General features: G+C 37.7%; 1 protein-coding gene across 1 annotated transcript in view; it reads left to right on the forward strand.

Moving 5' to 3' along the window:
* Positions 1 to 23,933, forward strand: part of LOC114648198 (transforming growth factor beta-1 proprotein-like) — a 95,949-nt gene that overhangs the window by 42,362 nt on the left and 29,654 nt on the right. Inside the window, exon 2 of the mRNA XM_028797090.2 lies at positions 22,960 to 23,117. Coding sequence (XP_028652923.1) covers positions 22,960 to 23,117 — 158 coding nt within the window. The remainder of the gene's footprint in view (positions 1 to 22,959; positions 23,118 to 23,933) is intronic.

The raw sequence follows: 23,933 nt of genomic DNA on the forward strand, positions 1-23,933 counted from the left end.
GCCAGTGACAGGGGCTAGATTTTCTGTATTGACCGCATGTTCTAGTTTTATTGGTAACTGGAGATAAGTTAATGGAATTACAAATTACAATTCAGTTCATGTTTACCTCACTTCTGTTACAGGGTGAAGACTGAGAGCACTTGCTCAGATTTACATATATAATATAATAAGACTAAACCACAGAACCTCATAGCTTTTACAAAAACAGATGCACATAAAAATGTTAAAGCAGCAGTAAAACAGAAATCTGTCTCAATGGCTAAATGTAATGAAAATTATGCTCATATCAATTACAGTTAACATAAGAAATCAGATATAGCCTGCTGGTATGGGAAGCTAGGAAACCAAAAAAAACACTTAGCAGCAGTAATGGGAGAAATTAACATCTGAGGTCAACAGTTGTTAATAACGGAGAGGTACTCAGACCTAGGCTAACAGCCTCCAGGCACTTGCAAAAGTCCACAACTTTATAAACTGAAGTAGAAGGAGACAGTTTACCGTTTCATTGGTAAGACCTGAACCCATACTTCACATCACTCCAATGTTTCATTCTTGTGGATAAGAGCATTCACTCAAACTGGCAGTGGTCTCAAGTGCCTGAGGAGAATACTGAGAAGAAAAATTGTATAAAGAAGGGTTAATAATGGATCATACTGATTGTCAAGCTTTTATTTTGAAGCAATTGGCTAACAAATCGAGTTTCAGTCCGAACAGCTAAGCAGTAGCTCTACTCAAGCTGTACTAAATTAACAGAGTGAATCTTCACCCTGGACTGAAATGCTGAGGTAGCTGCGGTATCCATTATGCGGCAGACTGATCTTTCTACAGTTCTGGGGCCGTATAACTAAACACTTAGCCTCCCGGTGTAGTTTTATTAATCCTTAGAGTTTTTACCATGCAAGCATCTTGGCAACTGTACTGTATGCATCTGAAAGTTTTCATTAATAATTTCAGAGAAAGCAGGACCCACACCATTTAAAGTTTTCTATGCTAGTGTTATGTTACAGCCAGCGGATGTTGTCTGGCATATGTTTATTTCACTTTAATTTTTGATGTTTTTGAATTATTATTATTTTTTTTTTTTGGTTTTATGGAATTTTTGTTAATAGTATTTTATGCAAATACTAGTAATACTCGGATCTCTGGTCTTCAAAGAAGTGCCTCAATGAAACACAGCTGCCCCCAGGTCACTCCACCAGTTGCTGCAATCCATTGTTTCTCAGGCTTGTTTCCAGACAGACATACTGTTTGCTTGCATGGCCGTTCTTTTGACCACACCATCACGGAAGCTCAAGAACAACCCAGAGGAAGCCCACACCTTCATCTTCTTGCTGCCATATGTGATAAAACAATCAGTCAGTCTGTGCAATGTGCTTCACGATCAGCAGAGCTCCCCAGGGTTCTTTTATTTTCTGCAATACTGCATTCCATCGTCTCTGTTTTGGGCCCATTGATCTGTTGATTACTTGTCACGCCTCTCTAGAAACAGAACAACCCAGGACACTCTGCTGAAGTTTTTGCATTGTCCTTCACTTTTAAGAGAGTTTCCATGGTTCTTTTTCTGTTTAGAATGTCATGTGCATGTGCAGCTGTTGTTTTCCTGTCATCCACAATGTGTTGCCACTTGCTGTTAGAAAGACCCAAAGCCCAATTTCATGGCCAAAGTAAACCTCATAACTAATTAATGAATCATGTTACTGTACCATGGCATAAGTTCTCGGTTGAGATCAAGATCGAGCTTCAGGGCCCAGTGGTTCACAAGTGTTTGAGTGACAAATAATCCTTAGCATTTCATATATACATTGTATAATTGTTATGTATTGTGTATATGTGATTCAAGGCCATATTCCTTGTATTTAGTAGGTGGAACTGCAAGAAGCAGGGTTATCATGATGCCAGTTGGTGGGACCACCATCAACCTTTATGTTGTGGTTGAGGAGAGCTCCAGCAAAGCGTCATTGTGTATTGTGCAGTGCATTTCTTCTCTAAGTGCTACTCTTAGATTTAATATTTTATTGTGGATTTTTAGTTTGTCTTTGATTCCTGATTCTGGGATTCTTGTTCTCCTTGGCTCACCCTTTTTTAAGGCAAACCTTGTTGCCTCATTTTTTTCTATATCTTGTTTTTCTTTTGTTTATTTAATACATTCTTTGAAATTAAAGCACATGTAGTAAAATGTTTCACTGTTTTCCTCTTCCTTAAAGAGCACTTTGTATGTACTTTTGAGCATTTTCATCTTTTTAAAGGTGGTGCCCCATTTTTGCGCCTAAGCAAGCCTGAAAGCCTGCCTGTTGAGTGTGGGATCTGGCTGCCTGGGTGTTTCTGTGTCTGAGCAATGAAGTTCTGGTTAGATTTTTGCTTATTTTGAGGCCTCTTCGCCATTTTTTATTGGAGCACCATTACATTTAGAAGAAAGTTTCTGAAATCCACTGTGAATTTAACTTTTAAGATTTTTAATTAAAATTTAAGATTTTTGAACAAGGGACACTTCTTTACCCAAGAAGTCATTGCAGTCTGGATGAAACAACTGAGTCAACTTGCTGAAGTGACATACTCCTCCTTCTTTAAAAACACTGCTTGAGATAGTGAAATAACCTAGCTACCGTATATACTCGCAGATAAGTTCTCCTACGGATAAGTCGGGACTTGATTTTACCGTATAATTTCTGGTAATTTATAATGTCGGCTGTATAAGTCGAATGCGGAAAACTCGTGCTATTGGTCCAAGAGATTATGATATGCTAATGCCCACCTGAGAGAGTAACCACGGAGCACACTGTCTTTTTGTTTTCTGTGTATTGTGCCTACATGACCACACGGTAATACCTAAACTATTCCAAAGTGACATTTGCACTGATTTGTGTTTTTTGTATCTTTCACCCTCATACACCTTTATTTTAAGAGCATCTCTTATCTATGATGGAGCGTTTGATCAGAAGAAAATATAAAGCTGGTTTTAAATTAAACGTCGTTAAAGTAGTGAAAGAAATTGGTAACTGCGCTGCTGCAACAAAATTCGATGCGTCTGAGAAACTGATGCAGGATTGGAGGAGGCAAGAAGATGTAAAAAAAAAAATGATGTGTTGCATTTTTGAACAGGAGTACAAGTCAGGGTCTGATTTTATGATCGATTTTTTGGGTTTCAAAACCCAACTTATACGTGAGTATATATGGTACTAAATGACCACATGAGCTGTGCCAATTAAATTGTTACCTTGAGAATTGGAATGACGTGTGAGGAATTTGACTCTTCTGTCTATCTTCTGTTTGAACAAAACACTTAGAATTTATGGAAATGCTTTAGACCCGTGCTTCCCAAAATCGGTCCCGGGGACCCCCTGTGGCTGCAGGTTTTTGTTCCAGCCAGCTTCTGTTTTCAATTAGACTCCTGGGCTAATTAAATGAACTGTTATTTCTCAAGTTCTGTATTTTAGGAACAATATAGAAATTCAAAAACTAAGTTTGATAAAATATATATATATATTAAAATGTCCCAATCATTTATATGGGAATGATGTATTTTTTTTAAAAAATATTTTCTTTATTGTTATTCTACTTTTTCAGGTGTTCTAATTATTTAATTAATCCATTATTTACTACTTGCAGCCTTTGATTATTCAGTGCTGTTTTCCTGGGTGTGTGCACTGCTCGTTTTTAATTATCATTAATAAGATACAATAAAGGGAGAAAACTGCACAGAGAAAGGGCAAAATATAATGAAATCAACAAAAGAGAGTTAAACATTTGCATCTCTAGCAAAAACAGAAATATTTCTAAATGTCTTATACTGTAAATGTAATATTCATGCTGTTGTGCTTTCCTGAAAGTAGAATAAGAGAAAAAAATACCAGCTAATTAAATGAGATCAGTGTTATCAGGTGTTGTCACTGATTAGGAATCTGGTTGAAGCAAAAACCTGCAGCTACAGTGGGTCCCCAGGACCCCTGCTGTAGAATATGAGATACCATAAGGTTGGAAAAATAAACATGCCATCCAAGCAGCAGTGGAAAGGTTTTGGTGCCTCCAAATTCATCAGTTCATTGCAGAAAACTATGACATGACTAGCATGGTGCTAGGAAATAATGCAAAAATATTTTCATCACCCAGCTTTACTCGCTTCCAAGGCCTGTATTGAAATGCTCACCTTCTGTGTGGAGTTTGTATGCTCCCCAGTTCTCTGTGGGTTTTCCTAATCCAATACACAGGATCATGGGGAGCTGGTATCTATCCCAGCAGGAGCACCAGGAGAAAAATTCAAGTGCAAGTTTATTGTCATGTGTACATGCAGCACATAGTGCACATACTACAATGAAATTCTTACTTGCATGTCTCCGCAGAACAGTTTGCACTAATGCAATACCAATCAAAAGACATATGCATAAATAAAATTGAATAGTTTTCAGCGTATACTTATTTATATGTGGGTGGGGCAAAAATTCCTGGAATTGCTAAAAAAAAAAAAAAAAAAAAAAAAAAAATTTATTATAAAACTTACAGCAATTCCCTTTTAGTCACCATCAAAACACTCTCCTTGAGGTGCAATACACTTGTCCCAGCGCGTCTTCTATTCCTGGAAACATTTCCTGTACTCCTCTTTTGTTACCAAGCCTAGTGCCTCCTGTGTTTTTTGCTGAATTTCTTCCATGGTAGCAAACCTTGTTCCGTTCAATCTCAGTTTGAACTTAACAAACAAAAAGAAGTCACAGGGAGTGAAAGCTGGTCAATACAAAAAGTGTGAAGCAACAACCCCATTGTTTTTGGTCAAAAAGTCTTTGACAATGCAGTGTGTGCAGGTGTGCTGTAATGGTGCAAAATCCAGTTTTGCATGTGCCACTGTTCCAGTCTGTTTCTTTCTGGTACTTTCCTGGGAATGCCTCAGCATTTCAATGTAATGTTACTGATTAATAGTCTGTCAATGGGGAACAACCTCTTCCAACAAGTCTGTCACTGTCAAAAAACACGATCGTCATTGTCCCTTGAAAATCTGCCATGGTGGCTTGGGTAAAACAAATTGCCAAAGTGACCTGCTTGATTGGAAAATAAATACCAGAAATGCACACTTGATCAAGTCATCATAAAAATTTCTAAAATATTTAAATGTGCTCCTTAACTGTAATGCTGAGCTCCATAATGAAAGATTATAACTTCATTGACTGACAACAATTCCTGAAAAGGCTTAATAGACAATAGAAAAGGCTTATCAAATTTATTTCTGATTTTTTTTTTTTTTAATTTTAATCACTGGAGTGGTCCATTTTATTTTTTATGGTTTGGATAGTTTTTCTTCAGCAGCCTTCTTGATAACTTCTATAAATCTTTCCCACTCACCCAAATGTTTGGGGATATAATTAATGTCTATTTTAGCTATAAAGACACTTTTTTTCTCAGATCTACTGCACTTTGTTCAAACAGGCAGGGTTAAATTGTCTGCAGATTTGACAGGACATGTGCAATGAACATGGTTGTGGTTCATGGATTAAAGCAGGGGTTCCCAACCTGGGGTGCCCACATTCCCAGGGGGTGTGAGATAGCATTTCAGGGGGTGCGACAAAGAGGAAGGCTATATTTTGTGATTCGCCAAAATTGAGTGAGGTGATTTGTCTGACTTCATGGTGCATTTGGTGTCTGGCAGTGTGTTGTCACTTGTAGATCATTTATTAGTTACTGCTCCTGTTCTATGATATGAAAGGAATCGAGCATTGTGCACACAATTGTCACCAGTGAATGAGCCGTAAAATGCGTGTTCTCACAGGTTCCATTCTGCGGGTGGAGCGTTTGTAAAGGCGAATAACTTTTATAGAGAATGAAATTTGGACCTTACAACTTTTATTTGAAGCATTTCTTCAAATTAAAGAAGTGTTAGGGTCATTTCCAGTAAATGTAACCAAAACTCTATTCCTTAAAAATATGTCCCTGCAAGCCGATTTTATTTGGAGTCAACAATCCAAGAGTGCCAACTTTGATTTGGATAGTTGACCTGGTAATAACTTATGTGTGCCACAGATACACTAGAAATGATCAGAGTGTATCTAGCGGTGGCTAAAACGTATCAATCTGTATAAAATTTAAAGTCAAATTTCAACTGTACTATTAAATACTGAAAATAAAGGCAGAATTAATCTCATCAAGAACAGAGACAATAGTGTCTTGAATATTGGTGTGTGTAAAGCTGCACCCTTTAGGAAAGGGTATTTTATCAGCAAAGGATGGAAACACCTCACAGTCAAACCCACTACAACAACCCAAAACAAGTGAATGAAAGTGATTCATCAAATGAATGGACAGCAGGATTTCCAGGGTTCAAGTACAAGAAATCTATCTTAGTGCAGATGGGGATGTGAGACTATAGTTCCTAACCAGGCTTAGTCCTGCTTTGTGCCTGATGCTCTCTTTCACCACATAATAGAAAATAGCTGGCTTCTAGAAAATTTGGGGGGAATGGAGATTGATCGAGAAGACTAATTTGAACAGCTGGATTGAGAGGAGACATAATTGACATTTTTAAATTTATGAAAGGAAAATATTCCAGTGGATCCAGGTGTTTACTTTAAAATAAGTTCAAGAAGGACACTGAGACACAAGTGGTAGCTAGTTAAGGGTAAATTTTTCATAAACATTAAAAAGAATTATGAATTTAGGCAGTTAAACTTTAAGATGTGTTAACAAGTTGAGGGGACAGATGGGAGAAGATTTTAAATGCTGCAAGACATGTCCTTTAGGGAGTTGCTGAAAAAGTGGAGGAGATATACATATGTAAAAGAATTTGCGCTGGTCTTTTGAACAGAAGACATTTCTAGACATTACAACTTCCTGTTGTAAGAAGTGTGCCCTTGTGTTTCGATTGACAAGGGGTTATTGTGCATCCAAGTAAGTGCTGACCTCATAGGTTTGTAGAGTCTGACCTGAGAAGTGATTCAGTTGCTTGGATGAAAGCAATTCCAAAAGGAGGTTTAACATCATTTGATCCTGAGGTGACTTGGGAAAAGAACAAAGGCCAGAATCTTATACACTGTATGTGAGCGTGAAAAATGGAGATGAAGGTGATGAAAGAAAAGACTTTTGATGGGTGTAATTTCATAGGCTGCCCCAAGGTTTCAATTACTGACCCTGACAAGAAAAGGTGGGGGGATATTGTGAGTGATATGTGGAAGTAAGGGCCATAGGATATGTTTTACCCAGGTCACAATCTCAGTGGCATAGAGCCTGCATTTTTAAAATTAAGAATAGCAGAATTCTTCAACCTGTTTGACATGAGTAGACACTACTTTTATTTATACCCAAGTGTAGGCTGAGAGGAAAGAAGTGAAGACTGATAAAAGATGAATGAAGGAGTTGGATCAAGCAGTGTGGTCTAGTAGTTAATGAAATGGCCTATAAACCACAAGGTTGCTCATTCAATACATGACCCTATGCGAGTCATTTAACCTGAGAGCCTGCCATTTATAATGCCCCCAGAGATGGCATATGACATAGTAATGTGGCATATAAAATATTTTTTGTTTGTGTATCTGCTCAGCCACCACCCTTTTTTTTCAGAATGCAGATTTTAAAAGTGGGATCCTAATTCCAACTGCAATCCTGCAGAGTTGTCACAGACAGTTTTAAACATGCCTATCATCATAACCACAGATTACACACTTAATAGCTGAGCTGGAAACACAAGGCATTTTTTTTCCATGGAGATCATTTACCAAGCAGGCAACACTAAGAATTTTTAAGCTTCTTTCACTGGTTCAATAAGATAGCTACCATTCCTTCCTACATATAATTTACCTCCAACATGAGTTTAAAACTCAAAAAACTAATGAGTGTACCAAGAGCAGACACACGGGAAAAAGTTACCAGAGGCAAGGCTTGTTAAATTTGGTTTTATTCCCACATACAATATTAGCTCACAAAAGCGTATATGTTAGCCGAACAACATGGCTTTAATTATAACTTTGCCTGTAAATATGCAATTTTATTCTTGTTGAAACAAGTGCCGCAGTGCTAGAAGCCAATAAATGGAAGAGAAACGTAGGTGGAAATTATGAGGTGTGCAGCTTAGAAAAAAAATTAAATGAAGATCTATCTTTCAGAGAGTAATGGCTGTCTGGTTCTTCCATTTCAGGTGACTACAGAAAACAATAACAATCTGAATTGAGTAGCCCTTGAGTCCAGTGTCACTTTTAAAAGTTGATTTTAAGGTTACAAAACTTTCCATCATTTTGTGTGAATTTCCTTCTACTTTTAAAATAATTGAATTGTTTTCTCATGCTTGCAATGTTTCTTTGTGTTTTTTTCCACACCCCAAAGGTATGCTGTAATGACAGCTCAGACATAGTGAGAGGGTCAAGAGCAAGGAAGATGATTAATTTATTAGCCAAAACAACAGCTAAGAATCGAAGTCATCTTTCCAAATAGAGTCAAAACCAAGAAATCAAACTAATATAAGACATTTAATAATAATAAAATAATAATAATTCATTACATTTATGTAGCGCTTTTCTCAGTACTCAAAACAAATGAAGGGATTGTGTTCAAAAAATGCTTTAATTGCCTCACATTTTTATGCAATCATTTTGTTCACCCCACTGAATTAAAGCTGAAAGTCTGCACTTCAACTGCATCTGAGTTGTTTCATTTAAAATTCATTGTGGTAATGTACAGAACCAAAATTAGAAAAAAGTTGTCTCTGTCCAAATATTTATGGACCTAACTGTAAGTGATGTTATGCGGGTTGTTACCAAAAATGAGAAAACAACTAATAGTGGTGTCTGTGGGGAATAATAAATTATGATTGAAAGTATTTTACAACACACTTGCCGTGCGCCTTCAATTGGTAAGCCTATCTAAAACATGCACAACAAAAAGTAATATGACCTTGCAGGAGAAAGAATTCCAAAACAATAAAAGGTGTCATTTTGCTTGGCTTTTCTCTAAAAAAAAAGAATGAAATTATTAATTAGCTTAATGATTTTTGAGGCCAAGTAATGGCTACAAAAATGAAAGCATGTCGGATAAAAGAGTGACCATAAATTGACTGTGTAAATATTGACTATATTGGACTTCGGCCTCGTCCAGAATCATTTCCTGCATTGAGCACAAATCCGCCAGGTTAGACTGCAGTCTTTTGAATGAATTTAAAATGACCAAATATTCAATTGCCTATTTGTTCTTTTACATCTTTATTCTATTTGGTGGTACTTACATCAGCCAGACAGATACACATAATCAATAGACGGCTGGGTGATCAATCTTAGATTTCTTCTCCCACTGCCTAGTCCATCCCCATACCACTTTCATATGATATTCCAAATTAACTGATATGTAATAATACCAAATCTGAAGGTGCCAATAATTTGCAGAGCATCTCCTATTTCAACAGTAAAGGTAGAAACCAGGTCCCAGAAGTTCAAATCTCAGATAAGTGCATGTCTGGAACTCCTCCAAGAGACAAGCCCATGGTAACGTCATGTAGCCCTGAGCAGTGCATGTGTTATAAAAAGAAATCTCATAATTTCTCCTTAATTTTCTCCACCTTGAAATTATACTTTGCCAGTTCCAAAAATGTAGTGTTCCTTTGTGGTATAACTGCTGCCGGCATTTGGCATGATTGTGGTGGCTCATGATCTTCTGTGTTCTGGCAGATGCCATATGCCAGTGAAAAGACTTAGAGATGTGTTGGGAATGAGTGGTGGTTGAATCAGGGTTACGTTTAGATTCATGAAGACCCCACAATAAGGAAAAACATTGCCCCCCTATGGATCCTTTCAGTGCTGTCATGGATAGAGAAGAATTGGCTTGCAACAAGACTAAGGCCCACAGTCTTTGAAGTCAGCCTTTTTACCAAAAAGTGCTGGTACCATTACCAAAAGATAGAGTTTATTGTAGTGAGTTGCCTTGTATGAGGGGCTCACATTGTTTAATAGACCAAGGTCAATTAAGGGCAGCTTGGAGCCTGATTGAGTGAAATGATGACTACAGCTTTATCAAGATTATGGATACAGGAAGGCAGAGGGGATGACTGAGAAATATGAAAGTATTGTGAAGGATCTGGATCCAGATTTAATTGAGGGGCTCTGGTACCTATGCCATTCTCTATTACTTTGCTACTTAGAAAGAGGTGCACAATTAATGAAGAGAGGATGGCTTGAGTGTTGTATCAGCCATTCCTTTTGGATCCTCACCAATAGCACACATATGAGGTAGAAGCATATGCTTCCAACACAATAGGAGTTAAATCAGTACATCTAGAGTAGCCAAGATGACAATAACTGTCATTACTGATCTAGGCAAATCATTTTTCACTTAAATTGAATGAATTATGTTTTTGCTTCCAGTGAAATTCATGCCATTCACTTAGGAAAAAAGTTGTTCAGGTCCAGACAGGAAGTATTTACATCCAATAATTCCTCATTTGTCTGCCTGTCATTTAATGTTAAAATAAAGATCTCTAGTGAAAGAAGATAATGGGTTGTGTGCATATCCTCAACTAGGATAAGGTAGTTTCAATGTAACTGTCAGTGGCAACTTTCCATGTGCTTAGTGTGCACAATGGTGCGTTGTAGCATTGCTTCATGTGGAAATTATAGAGCAAATCACATTTTTTAAAAACTGTACTGCACTCCTTCCTGGCGATTTTAATGAGAGGCAGGAATAGAATTGATTTTGCCAATGTGGTAAACATGAAAGTAGGAATTATACTTTAGAAAGCCATATTCCTTGTTTTACACCCGAATCAATTTTAAATTAAAAAGTAAACACTATAGTAAGTTTATATTTTGCAATAGTGAAATTGCCTTTACAATGAATTTTAGTGTCATATTTGTGAAACCTGCCTGTGTAATTCATCACTACTTCTCACTTAAAGATCTAAAATGGTGTATTATTTTTTCATTTTCTTTTTCCTTATAATTATTAATTGCAGTGTAAACTACCTTTTGCAGTACATTGTCCATGTGGCTTTTTCCTCCTTCTGAAGTTTTCAAGACTCCCATTCATGTCATCGGCGATTTTCAATTCTTTGATTTGAGTTGAAACTGTTGTGTTCAAGCATTATTTGTGATTACTATGATAAACAAAAAATGAAAAATAATAAATAATTATGCTTATTACTGTTTAATTTTTACACATCATTTCTAGGGGCATTCTGGTACTAGATGTCAACCAAGAATTTGCCAAATTCCTATGCACTGGTGCACCACTTTGCTTAGAACAAGAGGTTCTTGGAGTGCAAGTTTCTGTAGTTCCTTTGCCAGTTGGCTTTTGTGAAATCAGATATTCTGCTGAAGCCAGTTATCATGGATGTTCCTTTCATCCTTTATTGACAGAACCTAATAACAACAGTTTTTATTTTCTGTATTCTACATCTTACTTTATTTTGTAGTTTCTTTTGATGTTTTTCCGGTAGTCCTTGAGTTACGTTAATGTCTCTCATGATCATCACCTTGATGAGATGTTGTTTTTTTTATTGTTATTATTCTTGCAAAAATCACTATCAAGGCTAGTGTGTGACTTGTATGAATTTTTATAAGCCACATTGTTATCCAGTCACCGGTGTTACCCATTTTCAAACATCTTGCAGCCCTTTTTCAAATATCAGGATAGCTGGCTATCTTGTTATTCACTGGAATCTTTGGCTGGTGTCGCCATTTCACATCCATATGTAAGGTGCATGATGGTTCAAAGAGAGCATTGGGACCAATGGAATAGAACAACTCAAAATAAAAATGATGGTCAGTTCTTCAAAGAATCCAACAGACCACTAATTTAGTATGGCAAAGACATGGACTCATTTAGACTTTACACTTGTTTGTCAACATACTACTTCAAGATGCTGATGGCTTCATCCTTTGTTGTGGTAATATATAATAGTTTTCTATTTGCTTTGGGTCCTGAGATTCATAGCCATACTAGAGTTTTATTTGAATTGATTGAGACATTGCCCACCCATTGTTTTTGCTTTGACATGTTTAGTCTTCCTGTCATCAGTACTCTTTTTCAGCTCATGACCGACACTCCTGGCTACAACATTCTTGTTATATATGATAGTAATGAGAGCACTTCATTTTCTTAGCTTTATGTTACTATGCCATGGCTGTCAACATATCTTTGCTTAACTGGGTGTTGTCTGCATCTAGACTCAAGATCTGTTTTTCACTGAGTGTTGTCTAGTGATTTAGACACTATACCTTTGAACTCCATGGCCTGCTATTGACCTATTGTGTAACTCTGAGTAAGAACGTTAATTTGCCTTTGCTCCAATTATAATAAATACTGTACATATAATCAGCTTTACATTTTTAATAACTTTTAACCATGTTTCTGTATTGTAAAGCTCCTGTTTGTTACTTTAAAAGGGTATTATGTGAAAAATAAACATTCTCAGCCACCTAAACTCGTATACTATGCAATTGGGGAACGTTTCTTTAGATGATGATGTCTATGGCAAATGAATCACTTCCTTTTTAGATTAAGGATCCTTATTTGTTTAGAGATGCATGGCTTCTAACCATATATAGTTACATGTATACAGGTATTTGAAACAAAAAATTTCATGCATTATATAAAACATTATGTTTTCATTTTCCAGCCCCTGAGCTGAGTTCCAGCCTTGTGCCCATTACTGCTGGGTTAGGCATCAGCCCTCTGCAACAATTTAACTGGATAACTGAAATGTAAATTATCCATTATTAGCTGTTATGGACAATGAAAATAATGTTGTCGTGTGGGCTAAGAGTAAAACATACTCCATACTACCAAGTTTTCATTTAAATATGCAGACATTAATCTCCATTTTTGCCTTTTATACACAATATCGTGGTGTTTGCAATCCAAGAAAATTAAGACTTTTGAAAATGTTCTCCAGTGCTGTATACTTCTGAAAAATACAATATCAGCATTGCAATGTGAACAAACTCAGAATCCCTTCCCTGATTGGATTCTACTCATTACAATGTCTCATTCCCACACTAATAACCCTTCATGGAAGAAAAACATATTCCAGTATCATGGTCATAGAAGAGCTGCTTTCCATGGCTCTTGCTGTGTTGTTTACCTGTATATATCCAAATTGTGTTTTGTACAGTTTGATTGCTGCATACTGTCATAAGAATGAGTCATAGTCATCATAAAGGTTTGGGGCAGCCACCCGTATATTGTTTCCTGGCTGTAAAAAGTTGATTTGAAATAAGCACGATGTGCATAGAACCGAGTCCAAAACAGAACTGATCATTGGCGCCGGAACTGATGCCATCAGTGGTGCTGGAATCAAGCAGGATTTACCGGGAATGGTCTGCAAGAGACTGAGAGAGACAGTTAGCACACTCCGCCACCCCCTGGTCTGGCATAGAATTACTATTATTTGGGCCCTTTAGCTGTTTCCCATGCGCACATGTGTGACAATACATACACAAAAGGTAAATAACTGACCGGTCCCTATAGTTTTGTAATAAATCCTGTGGCCAGTGGTGTTATCATCCCTTCAAGGATTTTTTGCTGAAACTCGAATGCCCAGTTTAGGCTAACATCTACATTGCATGCATTTTTTTATTGTTTTAAAGTGGACAGAGATACTTTTGTAAACAATGTAAAAACACTAGTATGGGTGGAGATTGTTTAGTTTAAAAACAGTGTTTTTAAATGAAAACGTAGTAGTCTGGACATAATCTTATTGTCTGAGTTGGTGTGTACTTTCTTGGTTTCCAGCTTAGGTTTTGACACCAAAACACAAGGAAGTTGGTAGGTCAGAAAGGAAAGTATCATGGCATGGGATCCCCAGCAAACCCCTCCAAGCCTTCTACAGCTTTATCTGTCATGAACACAGATCACTGGTTTTCTGCTCTGAGTCCTTGTTCTTCAGAAAAGGTGAAGGCTTACTGCCCCGGTCAGTATGGGTCAGTCTCCAGTGTACTTTCCTTAATTCTTGCCTTAGCTGTCCTGTAGCAGAATGATTCTTTCTCATAAATGAGGGCCTCTCACCCAAAGCCAAATATCTGACAGCAGAAAAATGAGTATTTAAATCGACTCTGACTGACAGCCTTTCTGGATGAGAGCCACATCCTGTGTCGAAGCCCATGTTTGAAAATGTTATTTTTTAAGAGCTTTTTATGCTGTATGCAGGAGGAGAAAGATTTCATCAAATTCCATTTTCAGGTGTTGCTAACAATCCAAGCCTTGTTCAAGTCTAGGTAGTTATTATTTAGAACAAAAGTTGCTGTTGTGGTCTGATGATGTATGCAAAATTTGTTAATTATCAAAAGTTGGCAAGGATAGTGTATGACATAAGGAGGGTTTGTTTTACCATGAAAGACAGCAAAGGAGGAACAACTTGGAATTCATCCTAAGTTCCCCCAGTTTAAGCATTTATATTTTTCCTAGGGAATTTACCTTTTTTTAACTCGGACATGTACAAGCTGTGTTTATTTTCATTTATGATCAACTTGGGGGATTGAAGTACATGGGGGAACAGAGCAGCTGAGCCTTCAGTGCTGCTGCCTCATAGGTCCAGTAGTAGAGGCACTGATCTGTGGTGTTTGTGTGTGCTTCCTTTGTCTGTGTTGGTTTGTTTGTCCCCACAACTTGAAGACACACAGGTTATGTTCATATCTGATTGGTATAGACTCAGCCGAGCCTACAATTTACTTCAGTAGTTTTGGACAATGAATTAATGTGAAAAACCAAAGGTTTGTTTTCCTCTCCATCATGGGTAGTAATGAGCAAAATAATTTGCACAAAACTGAAATCACAACAAAACTCAGTGTTTCACTTCACAAAACAACTCACATTTGTTTTTCCACCATTGGGAGTTCTCTGTGAAATGAAGTGAAACTCAGTGAGCCCCTTTGAAGAAAAACAAATTAAATAAATGGCCTTTGATTCCAGCCAAATGCATGCCAGAAATAAAAAGGCATTTAGTTGCTGTCTTTCTGGAAGCATTTTTATGCATTAATTCTGCATATGTCGCTATGTCTTGTAGTATTTACATTGAAGTCTCTAGCAGGGAAAAAAAATCACCAGATGTGCATATCCTCATCTAGGATAAGGCAGCTAGGGTTAGCAGTAGTGGCTTACTTTGTACTGTGTTTTCCTGTATAAAAACACAATAATGTGCATGATTGTGCATTTTAGATTTTCTTCTTGTGGGAAAAAATGTAGCACGTCACATTTTCAAAAAATGTATTGCACTCCTCTGCAATGAACAAGATACATAAATAGAATCCATGTTGCCAGTGTGGTACAGACTAATATGGATATGTGGAGAATACATTGCGGTTGTTATTCTTGTCATATGTGCTCTGCATTGGCAACATGAGTTTACTTCTACTCTGTGCTTGATAATATCAGGACAGGTGCCAGCCCTGTGACCCTGTGGGTACAGAAAACAGATGTATGGATGGTCTTGTACTTGGAATGATACACTAGAATGGGAAATGTCTAACCACCAGTAATGGTGCACTGCATGAATATACTTGACTTGAGCATTCATAGTTTTCATCCTCTTTCTCTGTAGATTTAGCATTCGTTTGCTCAGAAGTTGATGTGCCTGCTGCTTCCTGAGCAGCTCTTCTTTTCTCCACCCTAGCGGCCCATTTTTTCTCTTCTTCCGTCAGCATCTTTTTGCATTAAAATTGATTAAGTCAGTGTTTGCAGTTACTTAGTACGTTTTCTGTAATTTTTCACTTAAGCTGGCAGTTAAGTCTTCAGTCTGCCTCAAGAATGATTTAAAATATGAAGAGGTAGGGTAGGTGAAGTGACGGCGAAGGTGGTAGGGATGAGAATGGCGCCTGTACGCATTCGCCCCACAGCCACTCTGATGGCCGCTGCCAAGAGCTGATTCTACAATAAAATAAAAATAAAAAGAGCAATAACCGTGGAGGTCAATCATCTCCCCGAAAGCGGATAGTAGGCATCACATTGTATATGTTTACCTAATTTCAGGTCAATAGGTCAAACGGTTTGCGAGCTACAGGTGATTTAAAATCTATCTATCTATCTATCTATCTATCTATCTATCTATCTATCTATCTATCTATCTATCTATCTATCTATCTATCTATCTATCTATCTATCTATCTATCTATCTATCTATCTATCTATCTATCTATCTATCTGGTGTATCCCATTTATAACGGAGTACCATCGCCTCTCTAAAACTCACTTTTTGACTTTAAAGATGAGATAGCATGTTTGTTGAATTTTATTCAAATTTGTTGATTTCTTTTGAGTGAATGTGTAGTCCAGCCAAGCTTTCTTATACTTTACATAACTTCTGCAGACAGTTTAGTGATCAGCCTCTGTTAGTTATCAAAACCAATAATATTGGATTTCAGTAATTCATATATTAAATGAGTGGCCATTAACCACATCACTGAGTATTTTAAGGTGTTACTTGGTTTTGTACTTTCATGCCCCTGTTTTTTATTTCTGTTTGTTTTTTATGCATTTTGAGCCTGTATACTATATAATAATAAATAGTGTCACAAAATCAAAAGAAAGCCACAGAAAGGTTTGGGGCAGCCAACTGTATATTATTCTGTGGCTGCAATATGGTTTAAAGGTTTGTGCTGATGTGTACAGATTAGAGTCCAGAACAGAACTGAGGAGATGGAGGAAACATGGCAGCTTTAAAGGCCAGTATAGGAAGTGACATCAAAGCGGTAGGAATCGGAAGGGTCTTCATCCTTAGGCTTGCACCCGGAACTGATGTTGAAGGGGCTGGAACCAGGAATGATGTCATCAGGGCCAGGTGGAATTTCCCATGAACGGTCTACAGAAAGCAAGAAAAAGAGTCAGTGCACTCTGCTATCTCCCGGTCTGGCTCGTAACTACTTTCATTCAAGCCCTTTAGCTGCCTCCCATGTGAACGTGTGTGACAATAGACTTAAGGTGATTTGTTTTGAACAGAGGTTGCAGGCTGACTCATTACTCAGTTATTAGTGCTGCCACCTTACAGCTCCTAGGTTCAAAAGACTTCCTTAGTCTACTTTATGTCTTTCTTCCAAATCTCCTCTACTCTTAGTCCTAGCTTGAGGCTTAGAAGAAATGCTCTGTTTTAGGCTCACCTGACCAGGATGTGGCCAAGGTATACCCCTGCACATCTATGCCTTCTTTGGCGATGCACACCTCACTTCACCAGTGGGTGTTGCAGTCTTCTTGAAACACTCTTGTCTTTCTTTGAACCCCTGATTGCATAGCACTACCCCAATAACAGCCCAGCCCTGTGGGGATCCTGATGCCATCCTATCACCTGATTGTATTCTCTGGAACAAATCCACAGGTACTGGTGAAATATGAAGCACAGCAACTGTGATTAATTCCACGTGATCAGATTTCATGTGGCCAAAAAAAGATTGCTATTGTGCTGCATAACAAAGGCAGACTTTAAAGAGTCTCTTTGTTTTAATAATAACTGTGTCTGGCAAACACGGTTATTTACAGATTGTCTCTGCTTCGCATCCACAGTCCTGGCGTCTTGATGTCCAAAAATCTCTCTTTGCCTTATTATGGGCTGCACCAGGCAAATAAATCAGAGAGCTTTTAGTTGGCTCCACAATGCGATTCTTACATTCTCCAATATGTGGGTATCAGCATATAATTATGAAGATCTTTTGAGGTTCATAGAATGCCCTGGAAGCATCTGCTGGGCAGCAGGAAAGCATCCAAATACAAATACCGGTACAAAACTCAGATAGCGTACAGGAGTGTTGGTTTGTGCCCACTACTTCCATCAAGAATTGTTTTTTGCTTTGTAGCTGTAGCTTCCATATTAAGTAAGTCCACAGAGAAAAATTACATTTTTGAAAAATGGATGGGCTTAGCTGACATTACTAGTTTTTGTATATTATATTTGTGCTCAGTGTGGCTAGGAAAGGCTTCAGTCCTTCACAACTCTGTACCGGAATACAAGTGAATACTTTTTTTCTCCTTTCTTTTTATGTAAAATAGAAGGATGGTGTCAAAACATTTAGCATTGCTGAACACAATTTGACCATTTCTGGCATGATATTTGTCTGTGGCATGTATCTATTATAAACTATAGCCGTATTTTCCAACATTTTCAAAATTTTTCAGCTACTGAAAAGGTTCTGGCATTGAAAAAACATTCCAAAGTCTCAGTACCTTCATAGTAAAAGTTTTAGTGTAATTCAAAGCAAAATAGTTCAGACAAAAATGAAAAGAAAAGATGATAATACACACACAAAAAAAATAAAATAACTTCTTCCTTATGATGTTTCTGTTTATCTTTCAGATCTTAGTTATACTTCTTTAAGATTCTTTATAGTATGGCATGCTTCATTGTACATTAATATGTGTGTATATGTATATATTTAAGTTTATGTTCACATTCACGTTTACATGTACATGTCTCTGTACTTTTTCATTTTCAAACACATTCTAGTCTTTCTGTGATTTTTACATCAGAAGTAAAGCAGAATATTAAGAATGTTCCATTAACATACTAGGTTATCTTTATATATAATACGCTACTCTAATAAGCTGTTCATTTGTCTGTCCAGAATTTTAGATCACCTGTAGCTCGCAAACCGTTTGACCTATTGACCTGAAATCTGGTACACATATACTACATGACGTCTACTATCCGCTTTCGGGGTGATGATTGACCTCCAAGGTTGACCTTCGCCGTCACTTCTCTTACCTCTTCATATCTTAAATCATTTTTGAGGCAGATTGAAGACTTGTTACCAGCTTAAGTGGAAAATTAAAGAAAACGTACCAAGTAATTGCTACACAAGCACTGACTTAATCAGTTTTAATGTGAAAAGATGCCGACAAAGAAGAGAAGAAGCAGGCCACTAGGGTGGAGAAAAGAAGAGCTGCTCAGGAAGCAGCAAGCGCATCAACCTCTGAGCAAATGAATGCTAAACGTACAGAGAAAGAGGATGAAAACTAGGAATGCTGAAGTCAATTGTATTCACTGCACGTTATTGTGCAGTACCCCGTTACCGGTACGTGTAGGGGATAAAACAGACTTACATGAATTTAAATTAATATTAGCATACTGAGATTGATTCTTAAATAAACTGATCACAGTCCTTTTAGCTGTTTATCAAAAATATATTGCCTTTTCTTGTACTTTACATATTTTAATACTTATTGCTTACATAATATTATGTATCACTGATAAATAGTTTCAGTTGATTTTAATACAAAAAACAATAGCCAAAAAAGTTAACTAGTCAAATTGGGCATTTTGGTTAAAATCTTAAAGTTCTTCACCCCTACTGGTTTTGAGCAACACCATTGCTACAAGTAATCCTCCATCTAGTGGCAGTACAGGTAAGTACCTGGGGTGGTAAATTATTGGGGGGCATGAACTCCCCTGCCTCCCACACAGAGTGCTTGTGTCCAAACTCCACACTTGTTCACTGTCATAACTGGCCATCTTCTTCACCATTCTTCACTCCACCTCTTAGTACCGTTGCTATCTGCTAAATACAACCCTGCTTCCAAAAAGATTGTAATTCTGTGTAAAATGTAAATAAAAACAGAATGCAATGATTTGCAAATCTCATAAACCCATATTTTATTCACAGTTGAACGTAGCAACACATCAAATGTTGAAAGTGAGACATTTTACTGTTATGTGAAAAATATTAGCTCATTTTGAATTTGATGGCAGTAACACATCTCAATAACATTGGGACAGAGGAAAAAAAAGGCTAGAAAAGCAAGTGGTACTAAAAAGAAACAGCTGGAGGAACATTTTACAACTAATGAGGTTAGCTGGCAACAGGTCAGTAACATGATTGGGTATAAAAGAGTATCTTAGAGAGGCAGGGTCTCTCAGAAGTAAAGATGGGCAGAGGTTCACCAATCTGAATAAAGCTGTGGAACAATTTCAAAATAATGTTATTCATTGTAAAATTTCAAAGACTGACTATCTCATCATGTACAGTCCATAATATCATCAAAAGATTCCAAGAATCTGGAGAAATCTCTGTTTGCAAGTGACAGGGCAGAAAATCAGTATTGGGTACCCATGATCTTCAGGCCCTCAGGCGGCACTGCATGATTTTGTCATGGAAATCACTGCATGGGCTCAGGAACACTTCCAGAAATCATTGTCTGTGAACACAGTTTGTCATGCCATCCACAAATGCAGGTTAAAGGTTTATCATGCAAAGAAGAAGCAATATGTGAACATGATCCAGAAACACTACCGTCTTCTCTGAGCCAAAGCTCATTTAAAATGGACTGAGGCAAAGTGGAAAACGGTTCTGCGGTCAGATGAATCCAAATTTTAAAATATTTTTGGAAAACATGGATGCCACATCCTCCAGAGTAAAGAGGAGAGGAACCATCCGGCTTGTAACCAGCACTCTGTTCAAAAGCCTGCATCTCTGGTGGTATGGATGTGCATTAGTGCCTGTGGAATTGGCAGCATCAGCATCTGGAAATGTACCATCAATGCTGAAAGTTTTAGAGCAACATCTGCTCCCATCCAGACGATGTATTTTACAGGGAAGGCCTTGCATATTTCAGTAAGACAATGCTAAACTACATACTGCATCTATTACAACAGCATGGCTTTATAGTAGAAGAGCCCAGGTGCTGAACTTGCCTTCCTGATGTCCAGACCTTTCAATAATTGTAAAAACATTTGGCACATCATAAAACAAAAAATATGACAAAGAAAATCCAGGACTGTTGAACAGCTAGAATCCTATGTCAGACAAGAATGGGACAATATTCTTCTCCCAATGGTCCAGCAACTGGTCTCCTCAGTTCCCAGACGTTTACAGACTGTTGTTAAAAGAAGAAGGGATGCTACACAGTTGTAAACATGGCCCTGTCCCAACTTTTTTAAGACATGTTGCTGCTATCAAATTCAAAATGGCAATATTCTTTTATTAAAAAGGTGCATTATCTCACTTTCAACATTTCATATGTTTTTTCACTGTGAATAAAATATGGGTTTATGAAATTTACAAATCATTGCTTTCTGTCTTTAATTACATTTTGCACAGCGTCACAACTTTTTTGGATTTGGGGTTATACAACAGAACCCAAGAAGGGGGACAGGTGGCCATCAAGGAGTCCTTTTTCAAACTCACACTCTAAAAGTATACGTCAGTATAAAGGCATCTAAGAAAATGCATGGGTGTGCCCCGTGTTCTTTAAATGCACACAAGCATATATGGAGCAGAACTGTAGAAAATAATTTATAGAGCAAAACCCATTAATTTACAATGAATCAATAAATTAAATAAAATAAAGACCATATATACTTGCGGATAAGTTTTCCCGTGGATAAGTCGGGACTTGATTTTATCGTATAATTTCTGGTATTTTATAATGTCGATAGCATAAGTTGAATGCAGAAACCCACGCTATTGGTCCAAGAGATTATGACATGTTAACGCCCACCTGAGAGAGTAACCACAGAGCATACTGCCATTTTTTTCTTTGTGGGTGCGCTTTATCAGTGCGTGCTCCTAACCTCCCTCTCTCTCTCTCTCTGTTGTGCCTATGTAACCACACGGCAATAACTGAACTATTCCTAAGCTACGTTTGCACTGTTTTGTGTGTCTCACACCCTCATACACCTTTATCGTTAGAGCATCCCTTATCTATGATGGAACGTTTGATCAGAAGAAAATATGAAGCTGGTTTTAAATTAAATGTTGTTGAAGTAGTGAAAGAAATCGGTAAATGCACTGCTGTAACAAAATTCGATGAGTCTGAGAAACTTATGCGAGATTGGAGGAGGCAAGAAGATGTAAAGAAAAAAAAAAGTAAGTGTCATATTTTTGAACGTCATATAAATCGGGGTCTGATTTTATGATCGATTTTTCGGGTTTCAAGACCCGACTTATAAGTGAGTATATACGGTAATAAAAACATAATTTGTAGCACAATGAGATGATTTAGTCTTTGGCTGGACATGACCTTTGATGGACGGGGCATACGGATAGACAAACACTGAAGTATGAGGCCTATGTGGTTTATCCATTATAAATGCTGAAAGAAGTTTATTAAACTAAGAATGATATCCTAATCGATCATGAAAATGCACTGAATGGAAAGGAGAGGAGCCAATGATTTTCTCCACAGTGTGTACAATCCACTAGAGGGTCTTGCGATCTCACACATTACAATTTCTGTACCACAGTTGGACAGGATACTCTTTATGGTTGCTCTGTAGGAGGTTGTAAGGATAGAAGGGCAAAGTCTATCCCTCCTTAATTGCCACAGAATGTAGAGATGTTGTTGCAACTTCTTGGCTACAGAGGTGAGGTACAGAGTGCAGTAAATTTCTTACTGAAATGTTAATCAACAATGCAGCACATCGATACTCATCAGTGCCACAGTTATTAAGTATATAGGTCAGGTCACATTACATGATATTTCTACTGATTTTCAGTTGTATACTTCATTAACATAATGTTAGCAAGTCGGGGGCAGTTGTGGCACACTCTCATGACTGTTGGTCATGTAATCTAGTGTCACCAGCAATTCAGTCCATCTGTCTAAGACTCACCCTAACGAAATCAAACAAGTTTTGTCTTAAGTTATTGGGTGGGCATGTGTGTGTGTGTGAGAGAGAGAGAGAGAAAGAGGTGATAATCTATGAGCACTTAGCATTTAATACAGTCACGAGGAATAAGAAGTGGGTTTTTGGATCTCACAAACAGAAGAAAGACTCATCTGTCTGATATTTTGTGTTTTATGAACCACGATAGAATGTTCAGTAGGAGTTCTTTGACTTTTTTTTATTTTATACTATTCTCCTTAGCTGTTATAAAGTAACAGGGGTAGCAGCTTATGCCTCTATGTCAAATGCCGAAAATAAACAATTAAAAGAAGTTGCAATACCCAGTGAGAGGACCAGCTAAATATGCATGTAAGGTGTGTGTGTTATCTTCAATTAAAATCCTTAAACTTTATAAATTTGGTGCGTTCAAGTGGTGAGTTCAAGTCTTTTATTTTTTATTTCACTTTTTATTTTTTCAGAGGAACCCAAAAGCAATTTTCAGAGACAAATTGTCTTCAACGTGACTGAAATGAAAACCGTCATTAGCAACGTGAACCTCCTGTATCGAGCCGAGCTGAGGGTCCTGGTGAAAACCACCATCGCACCAGGGGATGAACAGCAGGTGGAGCTCTACATGGTATGTCTAAGAGATTCTAGCATATTAATGGGATCAGTTCCCTGTCACTGGACACGTTCAGCCAAACGCAGTTCTACAACTAGTCATTCACTGGGTCAAGCTGAACACGTGTCAGATTTCTCATTTAGCTACATCATAATGTCCATTCAGGAAGCCTATCTTGAATCAGCCTGTCTACATACTGTATCTGTTTGATTGCAGTGTATTGTTACCATGGCCTGTGGGAGAGAACCACATTTGGCCAACACCTGTGTGCTTAACCACAATATCTCATTCGCATAACCTGAGGGGAGACGGAAAGTCCAAATTTCTTTGATGAGACATTGTACCTTCAGGACACATCTCATCTCATTGCCATAGCATGCTGTGTCTCAGTCATTATTTGAAAACATTGTTTCCAAGATTTGCATAATTTCTGTGGCTTGTTGTCACGAACGCAGGAAGCACGTTTAATAGAACATTGGCCTTAAATTTCCAGGAATATATAAGTTCCACTCCATGCTCACTCCTTGTCTTTGTGGAGTTGGCATACTCTCACCTAGTCCATGAAAGCTCTTACCCATTTCTAAAATATGTGTAGGCAGGGTTAACTGGCATCTCTAAACTGGTCTGGTAGGTAAGAAATGAGTGCCAAGCAGGGGTTAGCTAGAATCCTGAGGTCAAATCTCAGCCAGGGCACAGTCTGTGTTTAGGTTTCATGGTCTTTGCATGTCTGTATGAAATTTCACTGGGTACTCTGGTTTCCTCCCATCTACCAAAGATGTTCAGGTTAGACTGACCTGGTGTAAATGAGTTAAGTATTTCTTGTGATGATCT

This window comes from Erpetoichthys calabaricus, chromosome 1 (assembly GCF_900747795.2).
Source record: "Erpetoichthys calabaricus chromosome 1, fErpCal1.3, whole genome shotgun sequence".
Lineage (NCBI taxonomy): Eukaryota > Metazoa > Chordata > Cladistia > Polypteriformes > Polypteridae > Erpetoichthys > Erpetoichthys calabaricus.